This window comes from Mus caroli, unplaced genomic scaffold (genome assembly GCF_978045245.1).
Source record: "Mus caroli unplaced genomic scaffold, Mus_caroli_1 scaffold_2, whole genome shotgun sequence".
Classification (NCBI taxonomy): Eukaryota; Metazoa; Chordata; class Mammalia; order Rodentia; family Muridae; genus Mus; species Mus caroli.
In genome coordinates this window covers 159,419,594-159,439,886 of record NW_028227257.1, presented here as the reverse complement: position 1 = coordinate 159,439,886, position 20,293 = coordinate 159,419,594, and the positions used below count along the sequence as shown (strand labels likewise).

The following is a 20,293-nucleotide window of genomic DNA, read 5'->3' as shown; positions in this document are numbered from 1 at the left end:
GAAAAAGACTAGTAAGGTTAAAAAAAAAAAGTCCAGACAATGCATTATGTGACAAAAACAAAACAAACAAGCAAACAAACAAACAAATCCCTCTCCAAATACCATTAAGTTCATTTTCTGTTGGCTGAATACTGCTGGGCATGGGGCTACCCTTAAGTTTATGCCCAGTAAGACTCCATTGGAGAAAACTTTTCTCCTTTGCAAGTGATTGTCAGTTGGAGATAGCTTCTTGGTTAAGGATGAGAGATCATGGCAACTCCAGCCCTTCTCAGTGCCAGGACCCTGTCTGTCTGGCTTGGACCTGTGCAGGCCCTGGGGATGCTGTCCTTGTCTCTGTGAGTTCATATGTGGTTATTCCTATCATGTCTGGAAGGCATTGTTTCCTTGTTGTCTTCTGTCCCTGTTGGATCTTGAAGTCTTTTTTTTTTTTTTCCTCTTCCACAGAGTTCCCTGAGTCCTGAGGGGACATCCTCAATGGAGATGTTTCCTAGGACTGTTCCTCTCCCTGTTGCCCAGTTGAGGGTCTCTGTATTCGTTTCCACTTACTGCAGGTATTAGCTTCTCTGAAGATGGCTGAGCAAGACACTCATCTATGGGGATAGTAGAATGGTGTCATTTTGCTACGTTGTTCTAGCAGAAAATTGTATTTGGCTTTCCCTAGGTCCATGGCCTATCGAGTCTCAGGTTCTTGACCACCTGAGCAGTGTTAAACATGGAGTTTCATTTGATGAAGTGGACCTTAAACCCAGTCAGATAGTATTTAGTTAATTCCACAACTGTTGAGTCATGATTACACTAACAGGCATGTGGTAGAACTCCATTGTAGATCATAGGGTTTGTGGCCAGGTTGGTATTTACCTTTCTCCTTTTATAGTGTGAGAACACCTCTCCATAGTTTTCTCATTAATACCAACTCCATGGGCTATTACCAACATTTCCATCTTCAGCAATGGAACAGAGACTTACAGTCTAAGGTTACAGTGTTAAGAAACACAGTAAATCCTAGAAGCTTTCTGTGATCTACAGTTCTTCCTATTCTCTCATCTCCAGGTGCTCTCCCATCTACAGCTATGAGATGTGTGGCAAAGAAGTTTGTGTTTTATACTCTATGAAAAGGAAAATGTTGGTGTTGAATAGGGAAGGGTGAATATCATATTTACATATTTTAAGGGTTATATAACCTTAATTGTATGATACTTATGCTTAAAAGCACTTGTTTGCATGATACCCTTTGAGGTCCTTGTAGAACCGAGTTTACTGATCAACTGCTTTTGAAAATTTTTGGAAGAAACACAATTTAGTCACAATGGTTTCTTTATACAATAACATGTATCCATTCACTAGCTTTGGGCATTTTTGGAAGCTAGCTAAGAGGCAGTACAGCATTACTTAGGCTGTATGTTAAGGTTGTCTGCAATCACACTGAGCAGAGCTAAAGACTAGCTTTGGTCAGCTTGACACACACTAGAGCTACATGGAAAGAGGGAAACTCAATGGAGGAATTATTGCCTCTACTTGACTGGCTAGTAGGCAAGTGTGTAGAACACTTTCTTGATTAATGATTGATGTGGGTTGGTCTAGTTCATTGAATAAGTAAGGTGCCATCCCTGAGAAGCTGGTTCTGGGCTATATAAGAAAGTACACTGAGCAAGTCCTAGATACCAAACCAATAAAACAGTGCTCCTCCATTGTCTCTGTTTCAGTTTGTGTCTCCAGGTTCCTGCTTTGGCTTCCCTCAATGATGGAATGTATAGTGTAAGATAAAATGAATCCTTTCTTTCCCCAGCTTGCTTTCTGTTCATGGTGTTGATCACAGCAACAGGGAAACAAATTCAAACACTAAGTTATTGTTAGAGCCACTTGGGGACAGAATTGGCCTCTGGTAATACTCTGCGTGTCTGTTGTGTGAATCCATCAAAAGTTATAATACGAATCTGTCAGGACAAAGGCTGAACTGTTATGAATGTGTATCAGCAACTTAGTGTTTACTTCAGAAAGAGAGCTCTGAACTTTATGAACTTCACACTTGGGATGTCCACCTGGAGCAATGCCAGATAGAACCAAACAGTTATTATTAAAAAGCTGATACATGGGGACTGGAGAGATGGCTTAGTGATTAAGAGCACTGACTACTCTTCAAGAAGTCCTGAGTTCAATACTCAGCAACCATATGGTGGCTCACAACCATCTGAATGGGTTCCAGTGCCCTCTTCTGGTGTGTCAGAAGACAGTGACAGTGTACTCACATACATAAGATATATAAATAAATCTTTAAAATAAAAGTTCTTACATGGGTTGGATATGAAGATCTGAAACCAGTTAGCAATAGTGGCTATAGGATAGAAATGTCAAAATACCAGAAAAGTGTGAGGACGCCAACTTACAGCACTTGGAGGTAGCTGTGACACATATAGATATTCCCGGAGACAGAATATTAGAACTGTCAAGGACAGATGGAATTTTTTTTTTCAGACAATGAGTAAGGGAACACACTGGCAGAGCACCAAGGGGCTTAGGGGAGTAGTGGTTGCTGTTTTCCAGTCTCTGGAGGTCACCACTAGACTTTTTCTGGTGGCCCGTGGAGCTTCCCAGATGTGGAAGAATAACATTTCCGCCCCTGAGACCTTGCTCTAGGGACTCAAGCACAGGTGTGCTGGGGCTGCAAACTGGCTTCTGAATGAGGGACTTTCTGTGTTTGCGTCTCTGCATTCCTTCCACCTGTCTGCTGTTCCTCAGAAAGAGAGCTTTTTCCCTCTCACCAAGTTCTCCCAAACTCCACCTCCCTCTTCGGAAGTCTGCAGCTCCTTCCCCAGGACTCAGTGGTTCTCCAGGCACCAAGGAGACCTAATGAAGATGAGTCAGCGCTGACTTCCCATCTGGTGGCCATACGGCTCATTTACCTCTGGTGTTTTTTCGCAAACCCAAAGTGTTTTGTGGCTGGATTGAAAGTCTGTGGCTGACTTTTTGGTGTCTGTATATGAACTTGAAATTAAGCGAGAACATTCTTAACCAGTAAGCTACTTATTTCTGAAGCCAATTTTCTCCAAGGAAAAGGAGCAGAATCGTAGCACCTGTGAGAATGGTGCTGAGCAAGCTGGGACATTTGTCCTGTCTTAGCACTAAGCTCCTGTTGGTGTTGCAAACAGCTGAAGAAAATCAGAACTCATTATTTCTAACAATTGTGACACATGTAAAAATGGATATTTTAGTTAAATTATGCTTTATAATGAGGCATTCATGGGAGAATACTAAAATGCATTAACCAATAATAGTCTAGTGGAAAACTTCATGATTCTGGTAATGAAAGGTATAAAGGGCTATAATTATTCCAGTCATAAATTTTATCCTGGCTTCCTCTCATCCCTTTGACCTGTTTCCCTCCACCATAATGTTTCTTCCTTTGTAATGTTTCCTGTCCTATTCTTTGTTTGTCTTCTACTGTGATAAACACCATGACCAAAAACAGTCTGGGGAGGAAAGAGTTAATTTTGCTCATATGTGGCAGATCGCAGTCCTGTCACTGAAGAAAGTCAAGGTCAAAAGCCTGCAGGTAGGAACTGGAGCAGAGGCCATTGGAGGTACACTGCTTACTGGCTTGCTTACGTGCTTTCTTCACACTGCTTTTTTGGACAACTCAGGCATACCCAGCCAGCAGTGGTACCATCCACACTGGGCTTGTCCCTCTCCCATCAAATCTTTGATCAAGAACCTGCCGCACAGGCTTGCCGACTACTCAGTCTGAGTCTATATAATGGAAGTGTTTTTTCAGATCCTTCTTCTCAGATGACCTAGGCTCGCATCCAATTGACAAAACAAAGAACAAAACAAAACAAAACAAAAAAATCAATCAGCACATATAATAGAATTTATTTTAACTATCATTTATTATCTGTCATGTATAGTATGTCAGAAACACATGGATATGTTTGTGTCTCCCCACAACACCATGAATAATACATTCATAAACAACATTGGTTTTGTTGGCAGCAGTTACCAACTGCTCTTGAATGAACCGTGTTAGCTGGTCAAAGCAAGTACAGGTTCTTTTATCCTAATCATGGCTATTAATACTAACTCCAATATTATATATTTTACATCACACTGTAAATACCCACCTATCTATCCCCTGTGAATTTATGCCACTTATAGAAGATCAGAGGAAGAGAAGCTTTTTTCTTCTCTTACCCCCTGCCTCGAGTTACCCTAGCTTCTCTGTCCTCCCAACACAGTATGAGAATTAGTAGTAGTAAGAAAGAGGTTGAAGCTTGTCTGGGATTCACTTAGAGAAGATACGTTTTGGAGGGTGTTATGTCAGAGTCAAATTTCTGCTAGGTCCACAACAGTACTGTGTGCTTTAGTCAACCTTCAGTTATATACAGCGTCTGTTTAATGCCAGGGGCCAGAGATGGTGAAGGTCGAGCAAAATCAGAACTTGCCACATTTGTCCTCCTGTGTTTCTGTTCTGAGCAAACCCAAGTTAAATCTGAACGGGTAGTGTGAGTAAGTTAAGGCACTCTTTACATTTGCCTGATTACTAGGGCAGAACACTTACAAATTCAAAGGCTCAGCTTATTTTTTTCTTTTCTTTCTTTTTTGTTTTTTCATTTTAGGGGTGTGATGAAAGTTGATATAAGCCTTCAGAAAGTGGACATTGACCAATGTTCGAGTGATGGCTGGTTTTCAGGAACTCACAAATGCCACCTTAACAACTCAGAGGTAAGAATACAAGGATAAGATCCAAGGAAAACAGAAGTGAAGGCTTGGATGCCTCTCACACTTGTTTTATTTGCGTGGGCGAATGACCATGTGCAAACTTCTGAGAAAAAAAAGAGTCTGTGCAGATCCCAGTTCTGTCAAATGAACTGAAGGGAGGTGGGGGCAGGGAAACAATTTTTGCAGAGGAACTGTTTCAGGGACTCTTAAGATGAGGCTACAAGTAAGGTTATGTCTGAAATGTGACTTTAATTAAAGGCTGAATTTATTCTCCAAAATGGGCTGGAAATATAAAACAGTCATGGAATGAGAGAACAGTCCCAGTGGGAACAAACAGATTAAGCGTCTTTTAATGGGTGGTGATGCTTATTGTCACATTTGTGGGATCTATTCAGACACATTGCCATCTGTTAAAAGGCTGTAGAGCAGGTGTGGCAGGGCAATTTAGAAAACAAGGAGAAAATTATACGCAGGAGCCTGGAGAGATACTGGTTACAGTGTGTGCTTTCCTCTCACTATCCCATTGCTTGCTCGGGTGGGATTCTGGTTAATAAGAAGCAGAGATCAGCCTTCTGCACAGGCCCTTTTTTTTTGTCCAGAAAAACACAATAACAATGACCCTTGTCACTTGCCTTTTGTGGTTTCAGAGGAGAAACACTGTGACATACTAAATATGTTCTCACTAATCTGTCTTTAAGGTCCAAAGATACTGTGAAAAAGAACACAGTTCCAGTTTGCTGATCTTAAACACTTGGGATGTCCCAATGTTGACTCCATACACTTGTAAGGAAAATTGGCTCAACTTGTTTTCAATAAGAGGGTGTTTCTACAAAGTCACAACCAACATCATTAATTTGAACTTTTTCTAGTTGTGAATGACAGTTGTGCACAGTACATATATATGGTTTCAAAGCAAGAACACTTAAGCCCGCAGGATGTTGCCATTAAGTACTTATTTTTGTCATTGTAATTATAGGTGTACAGGTATATGCATCTACAGATATGGATATATTCTCCTTGTATGTGCACCATGTGCACACCCAACAATTCCATGCTATTATAGATCACTCAGATACTCCCAAGATCACCACACTCCCAATAACCTTCCAAATTCTTCCACTCCCCTATCTGTCACATACACCTTTATCTACTCCCATGATTTTTCTCAGTGTCCCTCAAACCTCCCTCCCTGAGTACCCCAATACCTCTATCATTTCCAATGACTCTCTACCTATGGCACCTCAATCATGTTACTGTGATACTACTTCACCTCTTTGGTTCTTCACACATGTTCCCATACCTCTTCCACATCTGTATACCTTCATGTAGCCAACCCTCTGTAGCTCAATCCCATACCCTACTGGAACTGTAGGATGTGTTTGAACCTTTTTGCTTTCTTAGTTCACAAAAGATAAAATTCTCTTTCTATATTTATTCCTCCTACGGTTTGGGGTATTTTTTTGAGTGGGGGCCAGGGGGTGGGGGTGGGGGTTTACTTCCTTTTCGATTACTCTGGCAATTCCAAAAATATAAATTTGAATTGATGATTGATGATTGTCCTTAGTTTGGTTATTATCCCCATAGCAATTACATTTGCGCACTTGCATAGTCTTTAGCTAGCATGGATTATATTTTTCCTGCTGGGTGTCCCACCGCAGTTACTGGTCTAAGAGTGACCATTTCTATGCAGTCTTGTTTCAGGGGGGGGTGCTGCATTCAACAGTGTATCTAGAAGCAGAAAGATAGGCCATTTTTAGCTCATAATACTCTTTGTGTCGTTTTGGTTTCTTTATAGCATTCATTCTTTTAACTGGATGGTTGTATTACCAACAACTGTGTTTAGAAAACTGATTTGTTTTCATTGCTTCCTCAATATTAATTTTCTGAGTCTTGTGTACTTTTAACACTTTCAAATAAGTTATTTCAAGGAACTACTGTGTTTTATATCCTGGATGAACAAAGATTAGGTTGAAATATGTGGCTTTTAGAATTATATGTGGAAGTATTATATTTATTCAATTCATCGTGAAACTTTTTGAAAAGCATATTCTTTAGGACCATTGGCAATTCAATGAGTCATTTGTAAATGCTGTAGCAAGAACCTTAGCGGACAAACAATATCAAGAAGCTGAAATGAGGGGCTGAATAGAGGGCTCAGAGGTTAGAACACTGGCTGCTGAGCAAAGCCCCTGGATTCTGTTTTCAGCATACACAGAACAGCTCCTGTAACAGGTACCAAAGAGATTAGGGCCCAATTCTGGTCTCTGACAGTTCCAGACACACATCTGGTACACACACACACACACACACACACACACATACAGGCAAAAGACTTAAACTCAGAAACTTTTTTGAGAGAGAAAAAATAAAAAGACAGTGTATATTTTGTATTAGAATCTGGTTCTAAGCTCTGTGGCTTTTCCAGGTACTCAAGTTAAAAGAGATTTTGCTTATGACTGGTCCAGCTTGAGACCCATGCCATGAGAGACTAGATAACCTGGAGACCTAGGATAGAACCAAATACAACAGGAGAAAAAAGTCAATGAAATGACTCCTGAGAGGCTTCATCCAGCAACTGATGAAAACAGATGCGGAGACCCACAGCCACACATCATGTAGAGCTTGGGGAATCTTGTGGAAGGGTGGAAGGCAGGAGTAGGAGCCAGAGGGCTCAAGGACATTACAATAAATACTGCAGAATAACTTACAGAATCAACTACCCAGGGCTCATAGGGCCTCACAGAGACTGAACCAACAACTATCAAGCATGCATGGGACTGACTTAGTCCCTCTGCATGTATGTTACAGCTGTATAGCTCGGTCTTCTGTGTGACTCCTTACAGTGGGAGCAGTGACTGTCTTTGACTCTGTGTGTGCATTCGGTCAATGGTCCCCCTACTGGGTTGTCTCATTCAGCTTTAATAGGAGAGGAACTGACTAATCTTAACTGCAATTTGATATTCCATGTTTGGTTTATACCCATGAGAGGCCTGCCCTTTTCTGAAGGGAAATGGAGGAGAGGTGGATGGGACAGGTGGGGGAGGGGGAGAAAATGGGGGAAGGAGTTTACAAGGGAGGAGGGAGGTAAAAACATCATGGGAATATAATATATGAGAGAAGAATAGATTAAGGAAATTAAAGAAAAAGAAAGTAACGTGTTTTTGGTTCTGGGTTGGCCTCAGGATGTTCTTGGTGGGGTGGTGTATCTTACATAAGGGCTATTTGTCAAGAAACTAGTCTTGCTTCTCTGAGCTCCTCTAGGGGGTGCTGGTGTCTTCATGAGGCTGCAGTAGCTGCATATCATACCTGATGTCTAGACCTTAGGAAGCCCTTCCCGTTCCTTCTCTGCTGGTGTGAATTGGAGATAAGAACCTAGTTTTTCTTGAAGAGTTCACTTTTTTGGGAAAAAAAAAATCTCCTGCTTGGAGTTTTTTTTTTTTTTTCATCTGCTGTGGTGTTCTTTTGTCCTGATCTTGTGATTCTAACTCCAGGGTCACTGTATAAGCTGCCATTTACTGGAAAACAATAAGAGTCACATTTTTACTATGAAGATTTTATCTTTATGAATATGTATCATTAGAAACCAGGACACCAATCACAGCTTGGAGTAGGTTCTATATTTTGCTAATGTTTATTATTCTCCTCCTGTTAATAGCAGAGGGATTTATACATGGTCAAGTCTTAAGCAGGACAAACTACACTTTGTAATTTTCAGGGACTTTTCAACTCCTGAAACAAGATATCCATAGAGCAGGGTCGATGTTGGAAATGGCAGACACCCCAGAAGTACGGCTGAGTCCAGATAGCCAGGTCTGGAAGCAGCCTCACTCCAGGAACATAGCAAACAGGATTTAGGCCACCTCTGAGGATGGCGTGCACGGTGATTCTTCTTAACGGACCCAATCCCTTCAGACCACGCTTTCAGTATCAATTTAATTCTCAGCTGATTTTCCTACTGCTGCTATGAGCACACAACATATTCTGCTGTACAGAAATACAAAATGAGTTGACTTTCATTTTCAAAGTCTCCTTTTATGGATTTCTACTATAGCAATAAAGAAAAATTGAAAATGAAATTACTAAGACCATTGCTTTAAACTACTTGGTTATAGGGCTTTAATGAACATTAGGTGCCTCCTAAATTTTTAATATACAGAGTATACAATTTTTGTAATATTTACATATCTTTTTATAAACCAGGAAACATAATCAAGTTGGCATAAAGATGGAGTACTTAGATGAAATTGGTATTATTTTGGAAAAGTAATATCTGTAATGACAGTATTACAGTTAACTTGCAATGCTGTAAATTTAAAAAATATTTTTTTGTAGATTTTTTGATAGAGAATGTTATAACCAATTCTTTTTTTGTTTTGTTTTGTTTTTGGTTTTTTTGTTTTTGTTTTTGTTTTTTGAGACTGGGTTTCTCTGTGTAGTCCTGGCTGTCCTGGAACTCACTCTGTAGACTAGGCTGGCCTCGAACTCAGAAATCCGCCTGCCTCTGCCTCCCAAGTGCTGGGATTAAAGGCGTGTGCCACCACGACCGGCTGTTACAACCAATTCTTTGATAACATTATTAACTTTCCTTGGGAATGCTGTGATCCAAAGGTTTCTAGGGTCAGCTGGTTTTATAACCAGTTTTAACATCTGTCACAGTGACAAAAATACTTTGCAAGGATCTATTAATCCAAAGGGATGGAAACAGCTGTTGCCTCTTTTTGCTAAATCATGTTGCCTATTTTTCAGTTTTATTTATGAGTTTTTCAAAGGGTTATGCAAAAATACAGCCAGCAATTTTTTATCTTACCTAGAGTTAGTCTCTATAAGCTAATCTGACACCTGGGTGTTTAGTATTTTATAGGATTATATGTTTATATAATCTTTTATCTTCAAGTTTACATTGCAGGGCTCTGAACATTTGTAGATTTTGGCAACAAAATTCACATAACACTGGAAACATTTTGAAAAAGACATTTTCAGTTATTCTCACTTTGAGATACTTTTTCAGAATCGTTAAAATGTCACTTTGGGAGATGGAAAGATGTTTCAGCAGTTAGAATGCATACTGCTATTACAGAGGACCAAAGTTTGATTCCTAGCACCCATATTGAGGGGCTTACAGCTGTCTGTATGTTCACCTACAGGGGACTTGGTGCCCCCTGCACCTGCACTCATATGTGCTTATACTCTCATACAGATATACACATATGTGCACAATTTAAAAATTAAAAAAATATTAAAAATGTAATTTTAGGGCTGGGAAGATTGCATATACCCATATATGTAACATACTCACACACAAACACACACACACACACACACACACACACACACACACACACACACACACACACATCATAGATAGCATCCCTCATGTCTCTCCATGTCAATGGACTGTCTTGTGTATGAGTGTGTCTGTAATTTCACATCATTCTAGTTAGAACATATGTTTTAAAATGTAAGAATGGGTATTATTTATGAGTATATGTATATGAAGTGTATGAGAAGAGGAATTTAAGCAGAGAATTAAAGATAGCCTTACTTGGCCCTTCTTTTGAAACTATTCCCTTGAGCATCATGGGGTTTCCAGCCCTCTCAGAGATCTTCAGCTTAGTTTCTGATTTAGTGAAAAATTTGGAAGCAGCTGTTTATTAGTTCTTCCGTGCACGACATTTATTTTCAGTGGAATTTTTAGAAATATTCTGAAATTGTACTGCCCATTGGGAGAGGCACTAGCCATATCTAGCTCCTAGTATTAGTTTATAATAACTAAAATTAAATAAAATGAAAAAATTCAGGTAAATGGCCTCTATAATCTTATTCAAGCATTTTATAGCTGCTTGTCATCAAGTGTCTACCATATTGGACACAGAGGAGGCCAGCTAATTCTAGAAGATAAACTAGCTCATAGTGCACAGGGGACACAGGCTTTGAAGGCTTGCAAATCTCTGAGTTCCTATGTGCAGTTGAATCAGTTACACTGCCTTCTGATTCACTGAGGGACATTAAGGACAATCTTGAACCGGATATCAGGTACTGAAATCTTCTCCTGGGCTACCATATTAACCCAGTGGAAACAAAGTGAGGCCAGAGCCAAGGAGGGCAGCTTGTGCTGGAACCCTGGACATCAGAAGTGCCAAGGCAAGAGGATTGTGAGTCTAGGACAAGGTTTTGTCTCAGAGAAAAAGAAAGACCCTTGCATGTGCTCATTCATGAGTTTATTTTATGCTAGAAACGGCAAGCGGTAAATTGGCCATCATCCAGATGGTTAAACAGTGCTCACACTGTGCCATGGCTTTCCTTTTCACTTTTGTTAGAGCAAAGTGTTCATTTAAAGGGAAGTAAAACTTCCTTATCAGAATGAAGTACAGTAATTGGGTCCTCCGAGGTCTGTTACAGGGTGCCAGGTGCTGAGCAGAAATCTGCAGACAGTTCTCTGTTGAAGGCTTCCCTTCATCTTCACACATTGCTTTTGTTCTCTTCTAGCGTAACTTCCAAAGTAAAAATGGTAACCCCTTTCTCAACTCTTCAGCCACTGTTAAGCTCTCTTTCCATTAGGTTAAATATCTTGTGGTTAAGTAAGACTGTCTTGCTTTATGGAGGAGCTGAATGAGGCCCAAGCCCAGCTAAGTGGATTTCCCTAATTTGTTTTCAGAGTTGTGAATCATTAACCTGCTTGGATTTCTTACATAATTTTTTTTTCTGCTAAAATTAGGAGATGCTGATTTTTTTTCTGGAGGTTTTGTTATGTTCTTGAGAGTTCCTAAACTAAGTTTTGATTTATACAAATTGATGAGATAAAACTTGGTTCTCAATTCCATGCTCCCAGCAACTGAAACAAGGGTGCACAGTGCCCTTTGCCTTCTTGTGGTCTGGGAGAATATGAATCTTTTGTGGGAATCTAAAAGACATCAAAGCTTTGTGGTTATCTAGACATCTCCTTCACAGGAACACTACATACCTTTTCTTATGTACCATTGTAAATTGTGGGTTGTGTTCTAGCTAAATGGCAGATTACTGCTTCTAATGCTGTCTCATGCAAGCCCCTTTACTTTAGTTTCCTCAGATTTAATTAGATATACTGGCTTTCTCTGTTTGGAATTTGCTGAACCCAGTTTCACTGGTAATTTAATAATCAACAATGTGTAAATTTGATTTTCTAAAGAGTACTTCTTTGATAGATTAACTCAAATGCATCTTGCACAGGTGTGTGTGTGTGTGTGTGTGTGTGTGTGTGTGTGTGATAGAGACTTGCTATGTGGTCCTGGCTAGCCTAGTACCCAGGCTAGGCTCAGGGTTGCAACAATTACCTACCCCCACCTCAGCTTCTAAGTGCTAGTGTTATAGGTGTTTGTTCCAAGTGTATTTCTTATCCCTAAACTAACATGGAGTAACAAAGATAATCATAATTTAAGTCAATCACTTCATTCTATGGAACTTGAAAATGCAATTGATGAAGTGCTAAGTGACTAACATACATATAGAATATTAACTTGGATACATGAAAAATAATCTTTATCATAAAAACCAAACTTCATACAGTTCCAAGAAGTAAAAGTATTTTGGCTACTAGATTGGCAAACAGTAGTCCCTGTCTGTACTCAATAAGCCAAGGACCAGGGATTGTGATTTCAAGACCAATATGGAACATAGTAAGACCTCATCTCACCAAATCAAACAGTCAAATTATTATACTGTGTGATGGGTTATACTTCAGAATTGGTATACATGTAGCTATGATTGAACTTTCTGGTAAGATGGTAAAACTACTATTATTAAAAGTACACATTTCTTGGTTTAAACTGGTTTTTCAAGCTGTGTTTGCCAAAGACAATCTTCTGAAACTGTTATGCACATCTGTGTGCCACAGAATTAATTACAGTAGGGTGCACTGAAAATCTGGAAAACAATTCACAATACAGAATTGGCCAAATAAGTTATGATGTATTAAAATATAATACCATATTGCTACTTGAAATGAACTTCATGCTTTACTCACTGGCAGATAGTGGTAATAGAAACAGGCTCTCCAGCATGATTTAACAATTTATGAGGACTCAGAGGTTACTGAGAACAGTCATGGTAGGAGGAAGTCTTTCTCAAATGTATTTACTAGGTAGGTAGGGGCTTGGTAAGATGCCAAACTGCCAACCCCTTTTATAATGAGTCTTTGGATAAAAACTTTGGAAATCAATGTAGGGTGATTTGTGTAAGCTGGCTCCCACAGTCTTACTGTAGGCTATTGCCTTATATGTGAAAAATGGCAACAGTAGGTCTCTGAACACATAAAGACCAAAAATTAATTGAAATCCAACATGGCATGAATTCCAGATGTTTCAGGCAAGGTTCTCTGTTGCAATCATGGCTGTCTTGCTACCTTGCTTCTGAGCACACAGAGGTCAGACCACCCACGTCCTCTCCAAGCGGAACCAGTACTCTGAACTGCTGAGCCCCTTCTCTGGCTTCAGAGTTTATGCTGTTATAGAAACTTAACATATAATTATGGAAAAATATTCTTTTATTATTTTCTCACTATCATATATGTATATCCCTGAGGATAATGTGTTAGAATGTTTGTTTTTTTTTTAAAAAACTATTGAGTTGCTGATTGGAATTTCATAAAAATGATGAAATGAATTTTTGCTTGGGATTAGGACAGACCTTCTTAATTTTATGGCCCTAAACATACTGCTGCCATTTTGTGCTGCATATTTATTTGGGGATGTTATCAGCATCGATAATTATGAAATCAAAGTTATTTATCGATTTTGAATAACTTTGAAGATACAGTATCGAAAATCTGGTAATATTTAATTCTTTATGTAAAAGCAAATAAGCAATACCTATCTCATTAACATGGAAATTGCTCTCATTTTTAGTAAATGCTAAAATTATCTGTAAATCCAAGAATTATTTTAAAAGAAAACTTAACGTTATTACTAACAATTACTTTAGGATTTATTATTAGTTTCTTCTTATTTCTGGACTGTCCAAAATGTTACAAAAATAAGAAGTTCACAAAACCTTATCCATGCGCAGTACATGGAAAGGTCCACAGACATCAATGCTGGGGATCTGTCCCAGACACTATCATGTAACCATTGGCTCTGCCATGGAGCTGCCATCTCTAGCCTCCTAGCCATGTTTCCCAGGCTAGTCTTCAACATATTATCCTTCTGAGTCAGCTTCCAAATGCTGGGATTGCAGATGTAAGCCACCATGCAGTTGCTGAGGCAAGGCACGTGGAGGACACATGATGATTGGAGAGTATAAATAGGACCTAATGGACATTGCAGGAGGCTGAGCTAGGCTTGCTTATATAGCTAGCTGTGCAATGCTTGTGGGTCTCTAGCCTTCGCTGATCTTCTCTTCCCTGAGTAAGGCACAGTGGAGAATTTCTCCTGTTGTTCCTGTTGGTACCTCCTGCTGACTGGACTGCTGGTATTTCCATGAAGTCTTTGCCAGTGGATTGAGCTGCTGCTGCTGATGTGTGAACTGAATTGCCAATTTCCAGACAACACAGACAGGAGTTGCTCCGAAGAACCCTTTTTTAAAAAATTTTTATTGGTTATTTTACTTATTTACATTTCAAATGTTATTCCCTTTCCTGGTTTCCCCTCCAAACCCCCCCTATCCAACCCCTCCCCCCTGCTTCTATGAGGGTGCTCCTGTTCTCATCCACCCACTCCCAGCTCACCACCCTAGCATTCCTCTATGCTGGAGCATCAAGCCTTCACGGGACCAAGGGCCTCCCTTTCCATTGATGCCAGATAAGGCCATCCTATGCTACATATGAGGCTGGAGCTATGGGTACCTGCTGTGTACTCTTTGGTTGGTGGTTTAGTCCCTAAGAGCTCTGAGAGGTCTGGATGGTTGATATTGTTGTCCTTCCTATGAGGTTACAAACCTCTTCAGCTCCTTCAGTCCTTCCCCTAACTCCTCCATTGGAAACCTGATATGGATGTCTCCTGAGAGGCTCAGCCAGAGCCCTATCAATGTAGAAGCAGATGCTTTCGGCCAACCATTGGACTGAGCACAGGGTCTTGAAAGAACCTTTTTAAACAACAGGTCCACTTCGCCCATATCCTTTCTTTACAACTATCTCCGTGGGATGTGGGCTAAAAGGAAGGTTAAAGTGTTTAAGAACCATCATTAAAAATAAGGTTTAAAAAAAATTAAAGATACATTTTTTTCCTCATCTTCCCTCTCCTCCTTTCTGATAACCTACCACGTCTGATTAGTGTTGCCCGTATGTGCACAGGTATAGGGCCATCCAATGGAGCATGGTATTCTTACTAGTGGCGACGCCAGGTTAATAGAAAAGACAAATGATTTTCCCTCTCTCAATGACTATTGATTGCCAATAGCTCCCAGTAACAGATGCAGCCTGGAGAGCTCCTCCCCCATGTTTGTTGGAAGCTTGATTGGCTTGATCTTGTACATGGAACCACAACCACTACCACAAGAGCTATGCTGCCTCTAGAAGACAGCACTTTACAAGACTTCTTTTCATCCTTCAGCTCTTACATCTTTTCAGCCTACTCTTATGTGAAGCTCTCTGAGACACTGTGGTAGTTGTGAGGCTGATAGAAACATCTCATTTAGGGTAAAGTACTCATAGTTCCTTATTATCAATTATGAGCCTCTAAATTGACAGACAGCAGGAGTTTCTTTCTGTATGTGCTACTCTTGGTTTTTAATGTATGATTGCCACTTGGAATTGTGGAACTGTCCAGTTTGAAACAGAACCCAAGGGGATTGTGAAAGCTTTGCATAATCGTCTGGACATCACCTGAGAGACCAGTATCCTGTGCAGAGATTTAGAATACAAATTAGGATGCAGTAACGCAATGTAAGTGAATATAGAGGCCCAGATCATCATGAGCAGGGATGCCAAGGTAAATAGTTATGAAAATATATAAGGAAATTTGGATTCCACTCTTGGAAATAAAATTGTAAAATACTGCTAGGCATCTCTGAGGCTTAAAAGTCCTGACAAGGCCGAGTTTAGTGGATAAAGATCTACACACACGCCAATGGACATGGACTCAGAGTGCCAGACTCCTTTAACCTTTTCAGTTTGGTGAGGAAGCAGTGGAGGAAATTTAAAGTTAGTGAACAGATTCAGGATATGCAACTACATTTATAGTAGAACCAATTGGGAGGGGTAAACCTACCTATTAAACCCTTGCTTTGTCATACTCTGCAGCAGAAAAATTGCTAGTTGTCTAAATCGAGACATGAGACGCAATCTGAGTATACAGCAAGTGCTTGAGGGTGACTTCTGGGGGTTAAATATAACTGCATCATTAGCTCATGTGGGGAAAAAAATCCCATTATGATGGCAAATCAGATCTGATCTGGCACTCCCTTCACTACACTTACATAAAACATGGTGGAAACTTGTCAAAGCTCTCAGTGAGGAACCAGGCTACTGATGTTCAGCAGTCCCCTTTGGAGCACAGGGAAAAACCGTGTTGCTTAGCTACAGTCTTTGACGGATTCAGAAAGCTTCAACTGACTGTGTTATACAAGAGTTAAACTCCATTCCTTGACATCCATCCTTTCCTTAAGACCAAGTCTTATCTACCATCACCCTCCTCATCTCAGTACTATGGCCATTGTTATTTCTGCTGTCTTTACTAGGTGGCTCATATGTGTTAATTTAAGATTATCACCGTCTTTATCTCCCCACAGTTTATACATTGGAGAGAGAATGAGTAGGTAGATGATACTGTTAGTGGTACATGGAGTCTTGAGATGATGTCACAGTGCTTTTGCCCTGAAAGCAATGTGTAAATAGTTTTTTTTTTTCATTTGAAGTCATTGCACTTTCCCACATGTGATGAGCGTATTTACATTTTGTGTTACTGTTGTACAAAATGTACAAGATCACAACAAACTGTATCACACTTATTATATATGTATTTTTGTATCTCACAATGTAGACTCACATGTGTATGGAGAGATGGGTAAGTCAGTAAATTTAATCAATGAAACTGGATTGAAAGGCCTTTGAAAATATAAGGATTAGGAGAGAAAAAAAAACAGAGAACTGTTAGTAGAGAAAATGTACAACTATTTCACACATTGCAGGAAAGTATGTAAAGAAAGAAAGAATGAATGCCTAGTCTCCTTGATAGGGGAGAAGTTTTCCTAGGCTCCTAAGACTGAGAAAGACTTTGAAAAGGCTTTGCCTCCTGGACAGAGCATCTTCACCTTGCTAACATGTAGATATCCATTTTATTTCTTTAGTTCTTCAGGAAAGAGAGCTGTCCTCAGCCACGTTCTTATCTTGTTGTAATTATTATAATGAACTGAAGTTGCGACCCAGTCTTGATTATGTAATTATTTCAGGAGAGTGTACTATTGGCTTGTCAGTACAATCTCTGCTTTATGCATAAGAAAGCAGTTTTTTCTCTGCTAGTATGTACAATCCCATGATGAGTCAGGCTGAAGAGTCAGGATTTTTTTTTAATTAAAAAAATTATTTATTTTATTTATTTTTTATTAGATATTTTCTTTATATACATTTCAAATGCTATCCCGAAAGTTCCTTATACCCTCCCTCTTCCCTGCTCCCCTACCCACCCACTCCTACTTCTTGGCCCTGGCATATAAAGTTTGCAATACCAAGGGGCCTCTCTTCCTAGTGATGGCCGACTAGGCCATCTTCTGCTACATATGCAGCTAGAGACACGAGCTCTGGGGGGTACTGGTTAGTTCATATTGTTCCACCTATACGGTTGCAGATCCCTTCAGCTCCTTGGGTGCTTTCTCTTGCTTCTCCATTGGGGGCCCTGTGTCCCATCCTATAGATGACTGTGAGCATCCACTTCTGTATTTGTGAGGCCCTGGCATAGCCTCATACGAGACAGCTATAACAGGGTCCCTTCAGCAAAATCTTTCTGGCATATGCAATAGTGTCTGGGTTTGGTGGCTGATTATGGGATGGATGCCCAGGTGGGACAGTCTCTGGATAGTCCATCCTTTTGTCTTAGCTCCAAACTTTGTCTCTGTAACTCCTTCCGTGGGTATTTTGTTCCCTTGAAGAGTCAGTTTTGTATTTCTATGTGTATTGATTGAGTCACAGGCTTGGCTCCGTCAATATTCTAGTTCTGTTGAAGCCCACAGTTCAGAGATAACTCATAGGACTCCTGGAAGACGTTAGACCCAGTCAAGGAAATCTGTGAAGGTAAAAACATTTTCATGACAATTCAAAGCCATTGCTTCACTTTTGAACTGTCTTCAGGGTAAAGAGAGCTTCAGAAAGCTGTGTTGCAGAGGCAGATTGAACAGAGATGTTTTGGAGTAAGGCAAACACCAAAGATAATTTCAGGAATGTAAAATAAAGATATTCTAGGTATTTTTGAAAATATAATTCTTTATAACTACACTATTTACCATGTTAAAATCTATTGCTTTTGAATGAACTAATACACATTTTGGAAATTTCTCAGTGTTCCTGTTTAAGATGACCAATATCTGTACTGATTGACTTCATGGCATTTTGATGTAAAACATGACATATGGGAAGTGGGAACTTCAATTGATAAAATGCCTCCATAATATTGGTCTGAAGGCAATTTTCTGGGGGTATTTTCTTGATGTCCAGGAGGAATATTTTCTGGGATTTCTGGGGTATTTTCTGGAAGGATCTAGCTCACTGTGAGTGGTGCCATACCTGGGCTGTTTTTTTGTTTGTTTGTTTGTTTGTTTTGTTTTGTTTTTTGGGTTTTTTTTTTTTTTTTTTTTTTTTTTTGGTTGTATAAGAAGGCAGACTGAGAAAACCATGGGAGCAAGCCAGTAAGCACCACTTCTCCATGGCTTCTGCTGCACTTCTTGCTTCCAGGTTCCTGGCTTGAGTTCTGGCTTTGGTTTCCTTGGATGACGGACTGTCTCGTAAGATGAAATATGCCTTCTCCTGCCTCCCCAAGTTTTTTTTTTTTTGGTCATGGTGTTTATGCTAACAGCATGCACCTTCTTAGAATTGGGAACAAAACACCCAGGGAAGGAGTTACAGAGACAAAGTTCGTAGCTGTGATGAAAGGATGGACCATTTAGAGACTGCCGTATCCAGGGATCCATCCCATAATCAGCTTCTAAACGCTGACACCATTGCATACACTAGCAAGATTTTGCTGAAAGGACCCAAATATAGCTGTCTCTTGTGAGACGATGCCGGGGCCTAGCAAACACAGGAGTGGATGTTCACAGTCAGCTATTGGATGTATCACAGGGCTCCCAATGGAGAAGCTAGAGAAAGTACCCAAGGAGCTAAAGGGATCTGCAACCCTATTGTTGGAACAACATGATGTACTAACCAGAACCCCGGAGCTCTTGTCTCTAGCTGCATATGTATCGAAAGATGGCCTAGTCGGCCATCAATGGAAAGAGAGGCCCATTGGACTTGCAAACTTTATATGCCCCAATATAGGGGAATGCCAGGGCCAAAAAAATGGGAATGGGTGGGTAGGGAAGTGGGGGGCGCTATGGGGGACTTTTGGGATAGCATTGCAAATGTAATTGAGGAAAATATGTAATAAAAATATTAAAAAAGAAAAAAAAATAGGCAGCTATGCTCTCACCATATTGAAGTATGTGTTGGAGCTATGGGTAGGCTAAGGAATAAGGCACAATGCAATAAAATACCCCATTTTCCCACCTTGTTCAGAGCTGGTTAGATTTTGAATTATGAAAGTGTTTGTAGTGTGACCTCCAGTGACTGTGGTAGCCTTTCCCCTTTCCTCCCACATCTAGTCATGTGATAATATAATGATATATCATATATAATATAAAGATAACTCACAACTCTATTTTCTTTCTTGACTACAATGGACTTTATCAACTTTGTTTACACCTCATATAGGTGGTGATGTTTAGTATTATGCTTGTTTAGACGGATATAATGTGGTTTTAAAAAAAGATTTCTTGTATTTTTTGAGATTATAATAATATAATCATATCATTTCCCCTTCCCTTTTCTGCTTCCAAGTCTTCTCTTAAGGGAAAGAGAACTCTTTGTCTTCTTTCCAGTTCATGGTCTCTTTTTTCATTAAATATTTTTATACACACACACACACACACACATTTATATCTTTATCTAAATCTAATCTGTATCTATATCATCTATATATTCTTAAGTACATGAATATAACCTGCCCAGTCTGTATAATATTACTTGTATTATTTTTTTTTAAGGTTGACCATTTTGTGTTGGACAACCAATTGGTGTGCTCTCTGGGGAAGACTAGTTTTTCTGCTCTCAGTATTCCTTAGTTGGTGAGATACTCTGTTGTAGGGTTGAGGCCTCTTGTCCCCTCCCCTCCATTAGCATGTTTACTGTTGTACTTCTTTAGCTCAGTCAGGTTAGTGAGACTTTGTGGATGTAGTTTCTGACATAATTAGAATACACAATCTCATAGCAAACTCTCTGTGCCTCTACATTACAATCTTTCCACCCCCAGCCCCCTTTCTGCAATGATTCCTGAGCCTTAGATGGAGGAGCTGTTTTAGGACTGGTACCCACAACTCTTTGATTGGTTGTGGGTTTCTGTAGGAGACCTTTCCTTGATGAGAG

The 20,293-nt window shown here is 39.8% G+C and overlaps 1 protein-coding gene across 1 annotated transcript in view; it reads left to right on the top strand.

Annotated features, from left to right (window-relative positions):
• The window catches only part of Gpr158 (G protein-coupled receptor 158), a 406,464-nt gene that overhangs the window by 22,027 nt on the left and 364,144 nt on the right, over positions 1–20,293 (top strand). Inside the window, exon 2 of the mRNA XM_021152640.3 lies at positions 4,611–4,716. Within this exon, the coding sequence (XP_021008299.1) occupies positions 4,611–4,716 (106 nt within the window). The remainder of the gene's footprint in view (positions 1–4,610; positions 4,717–20,293) is intronic.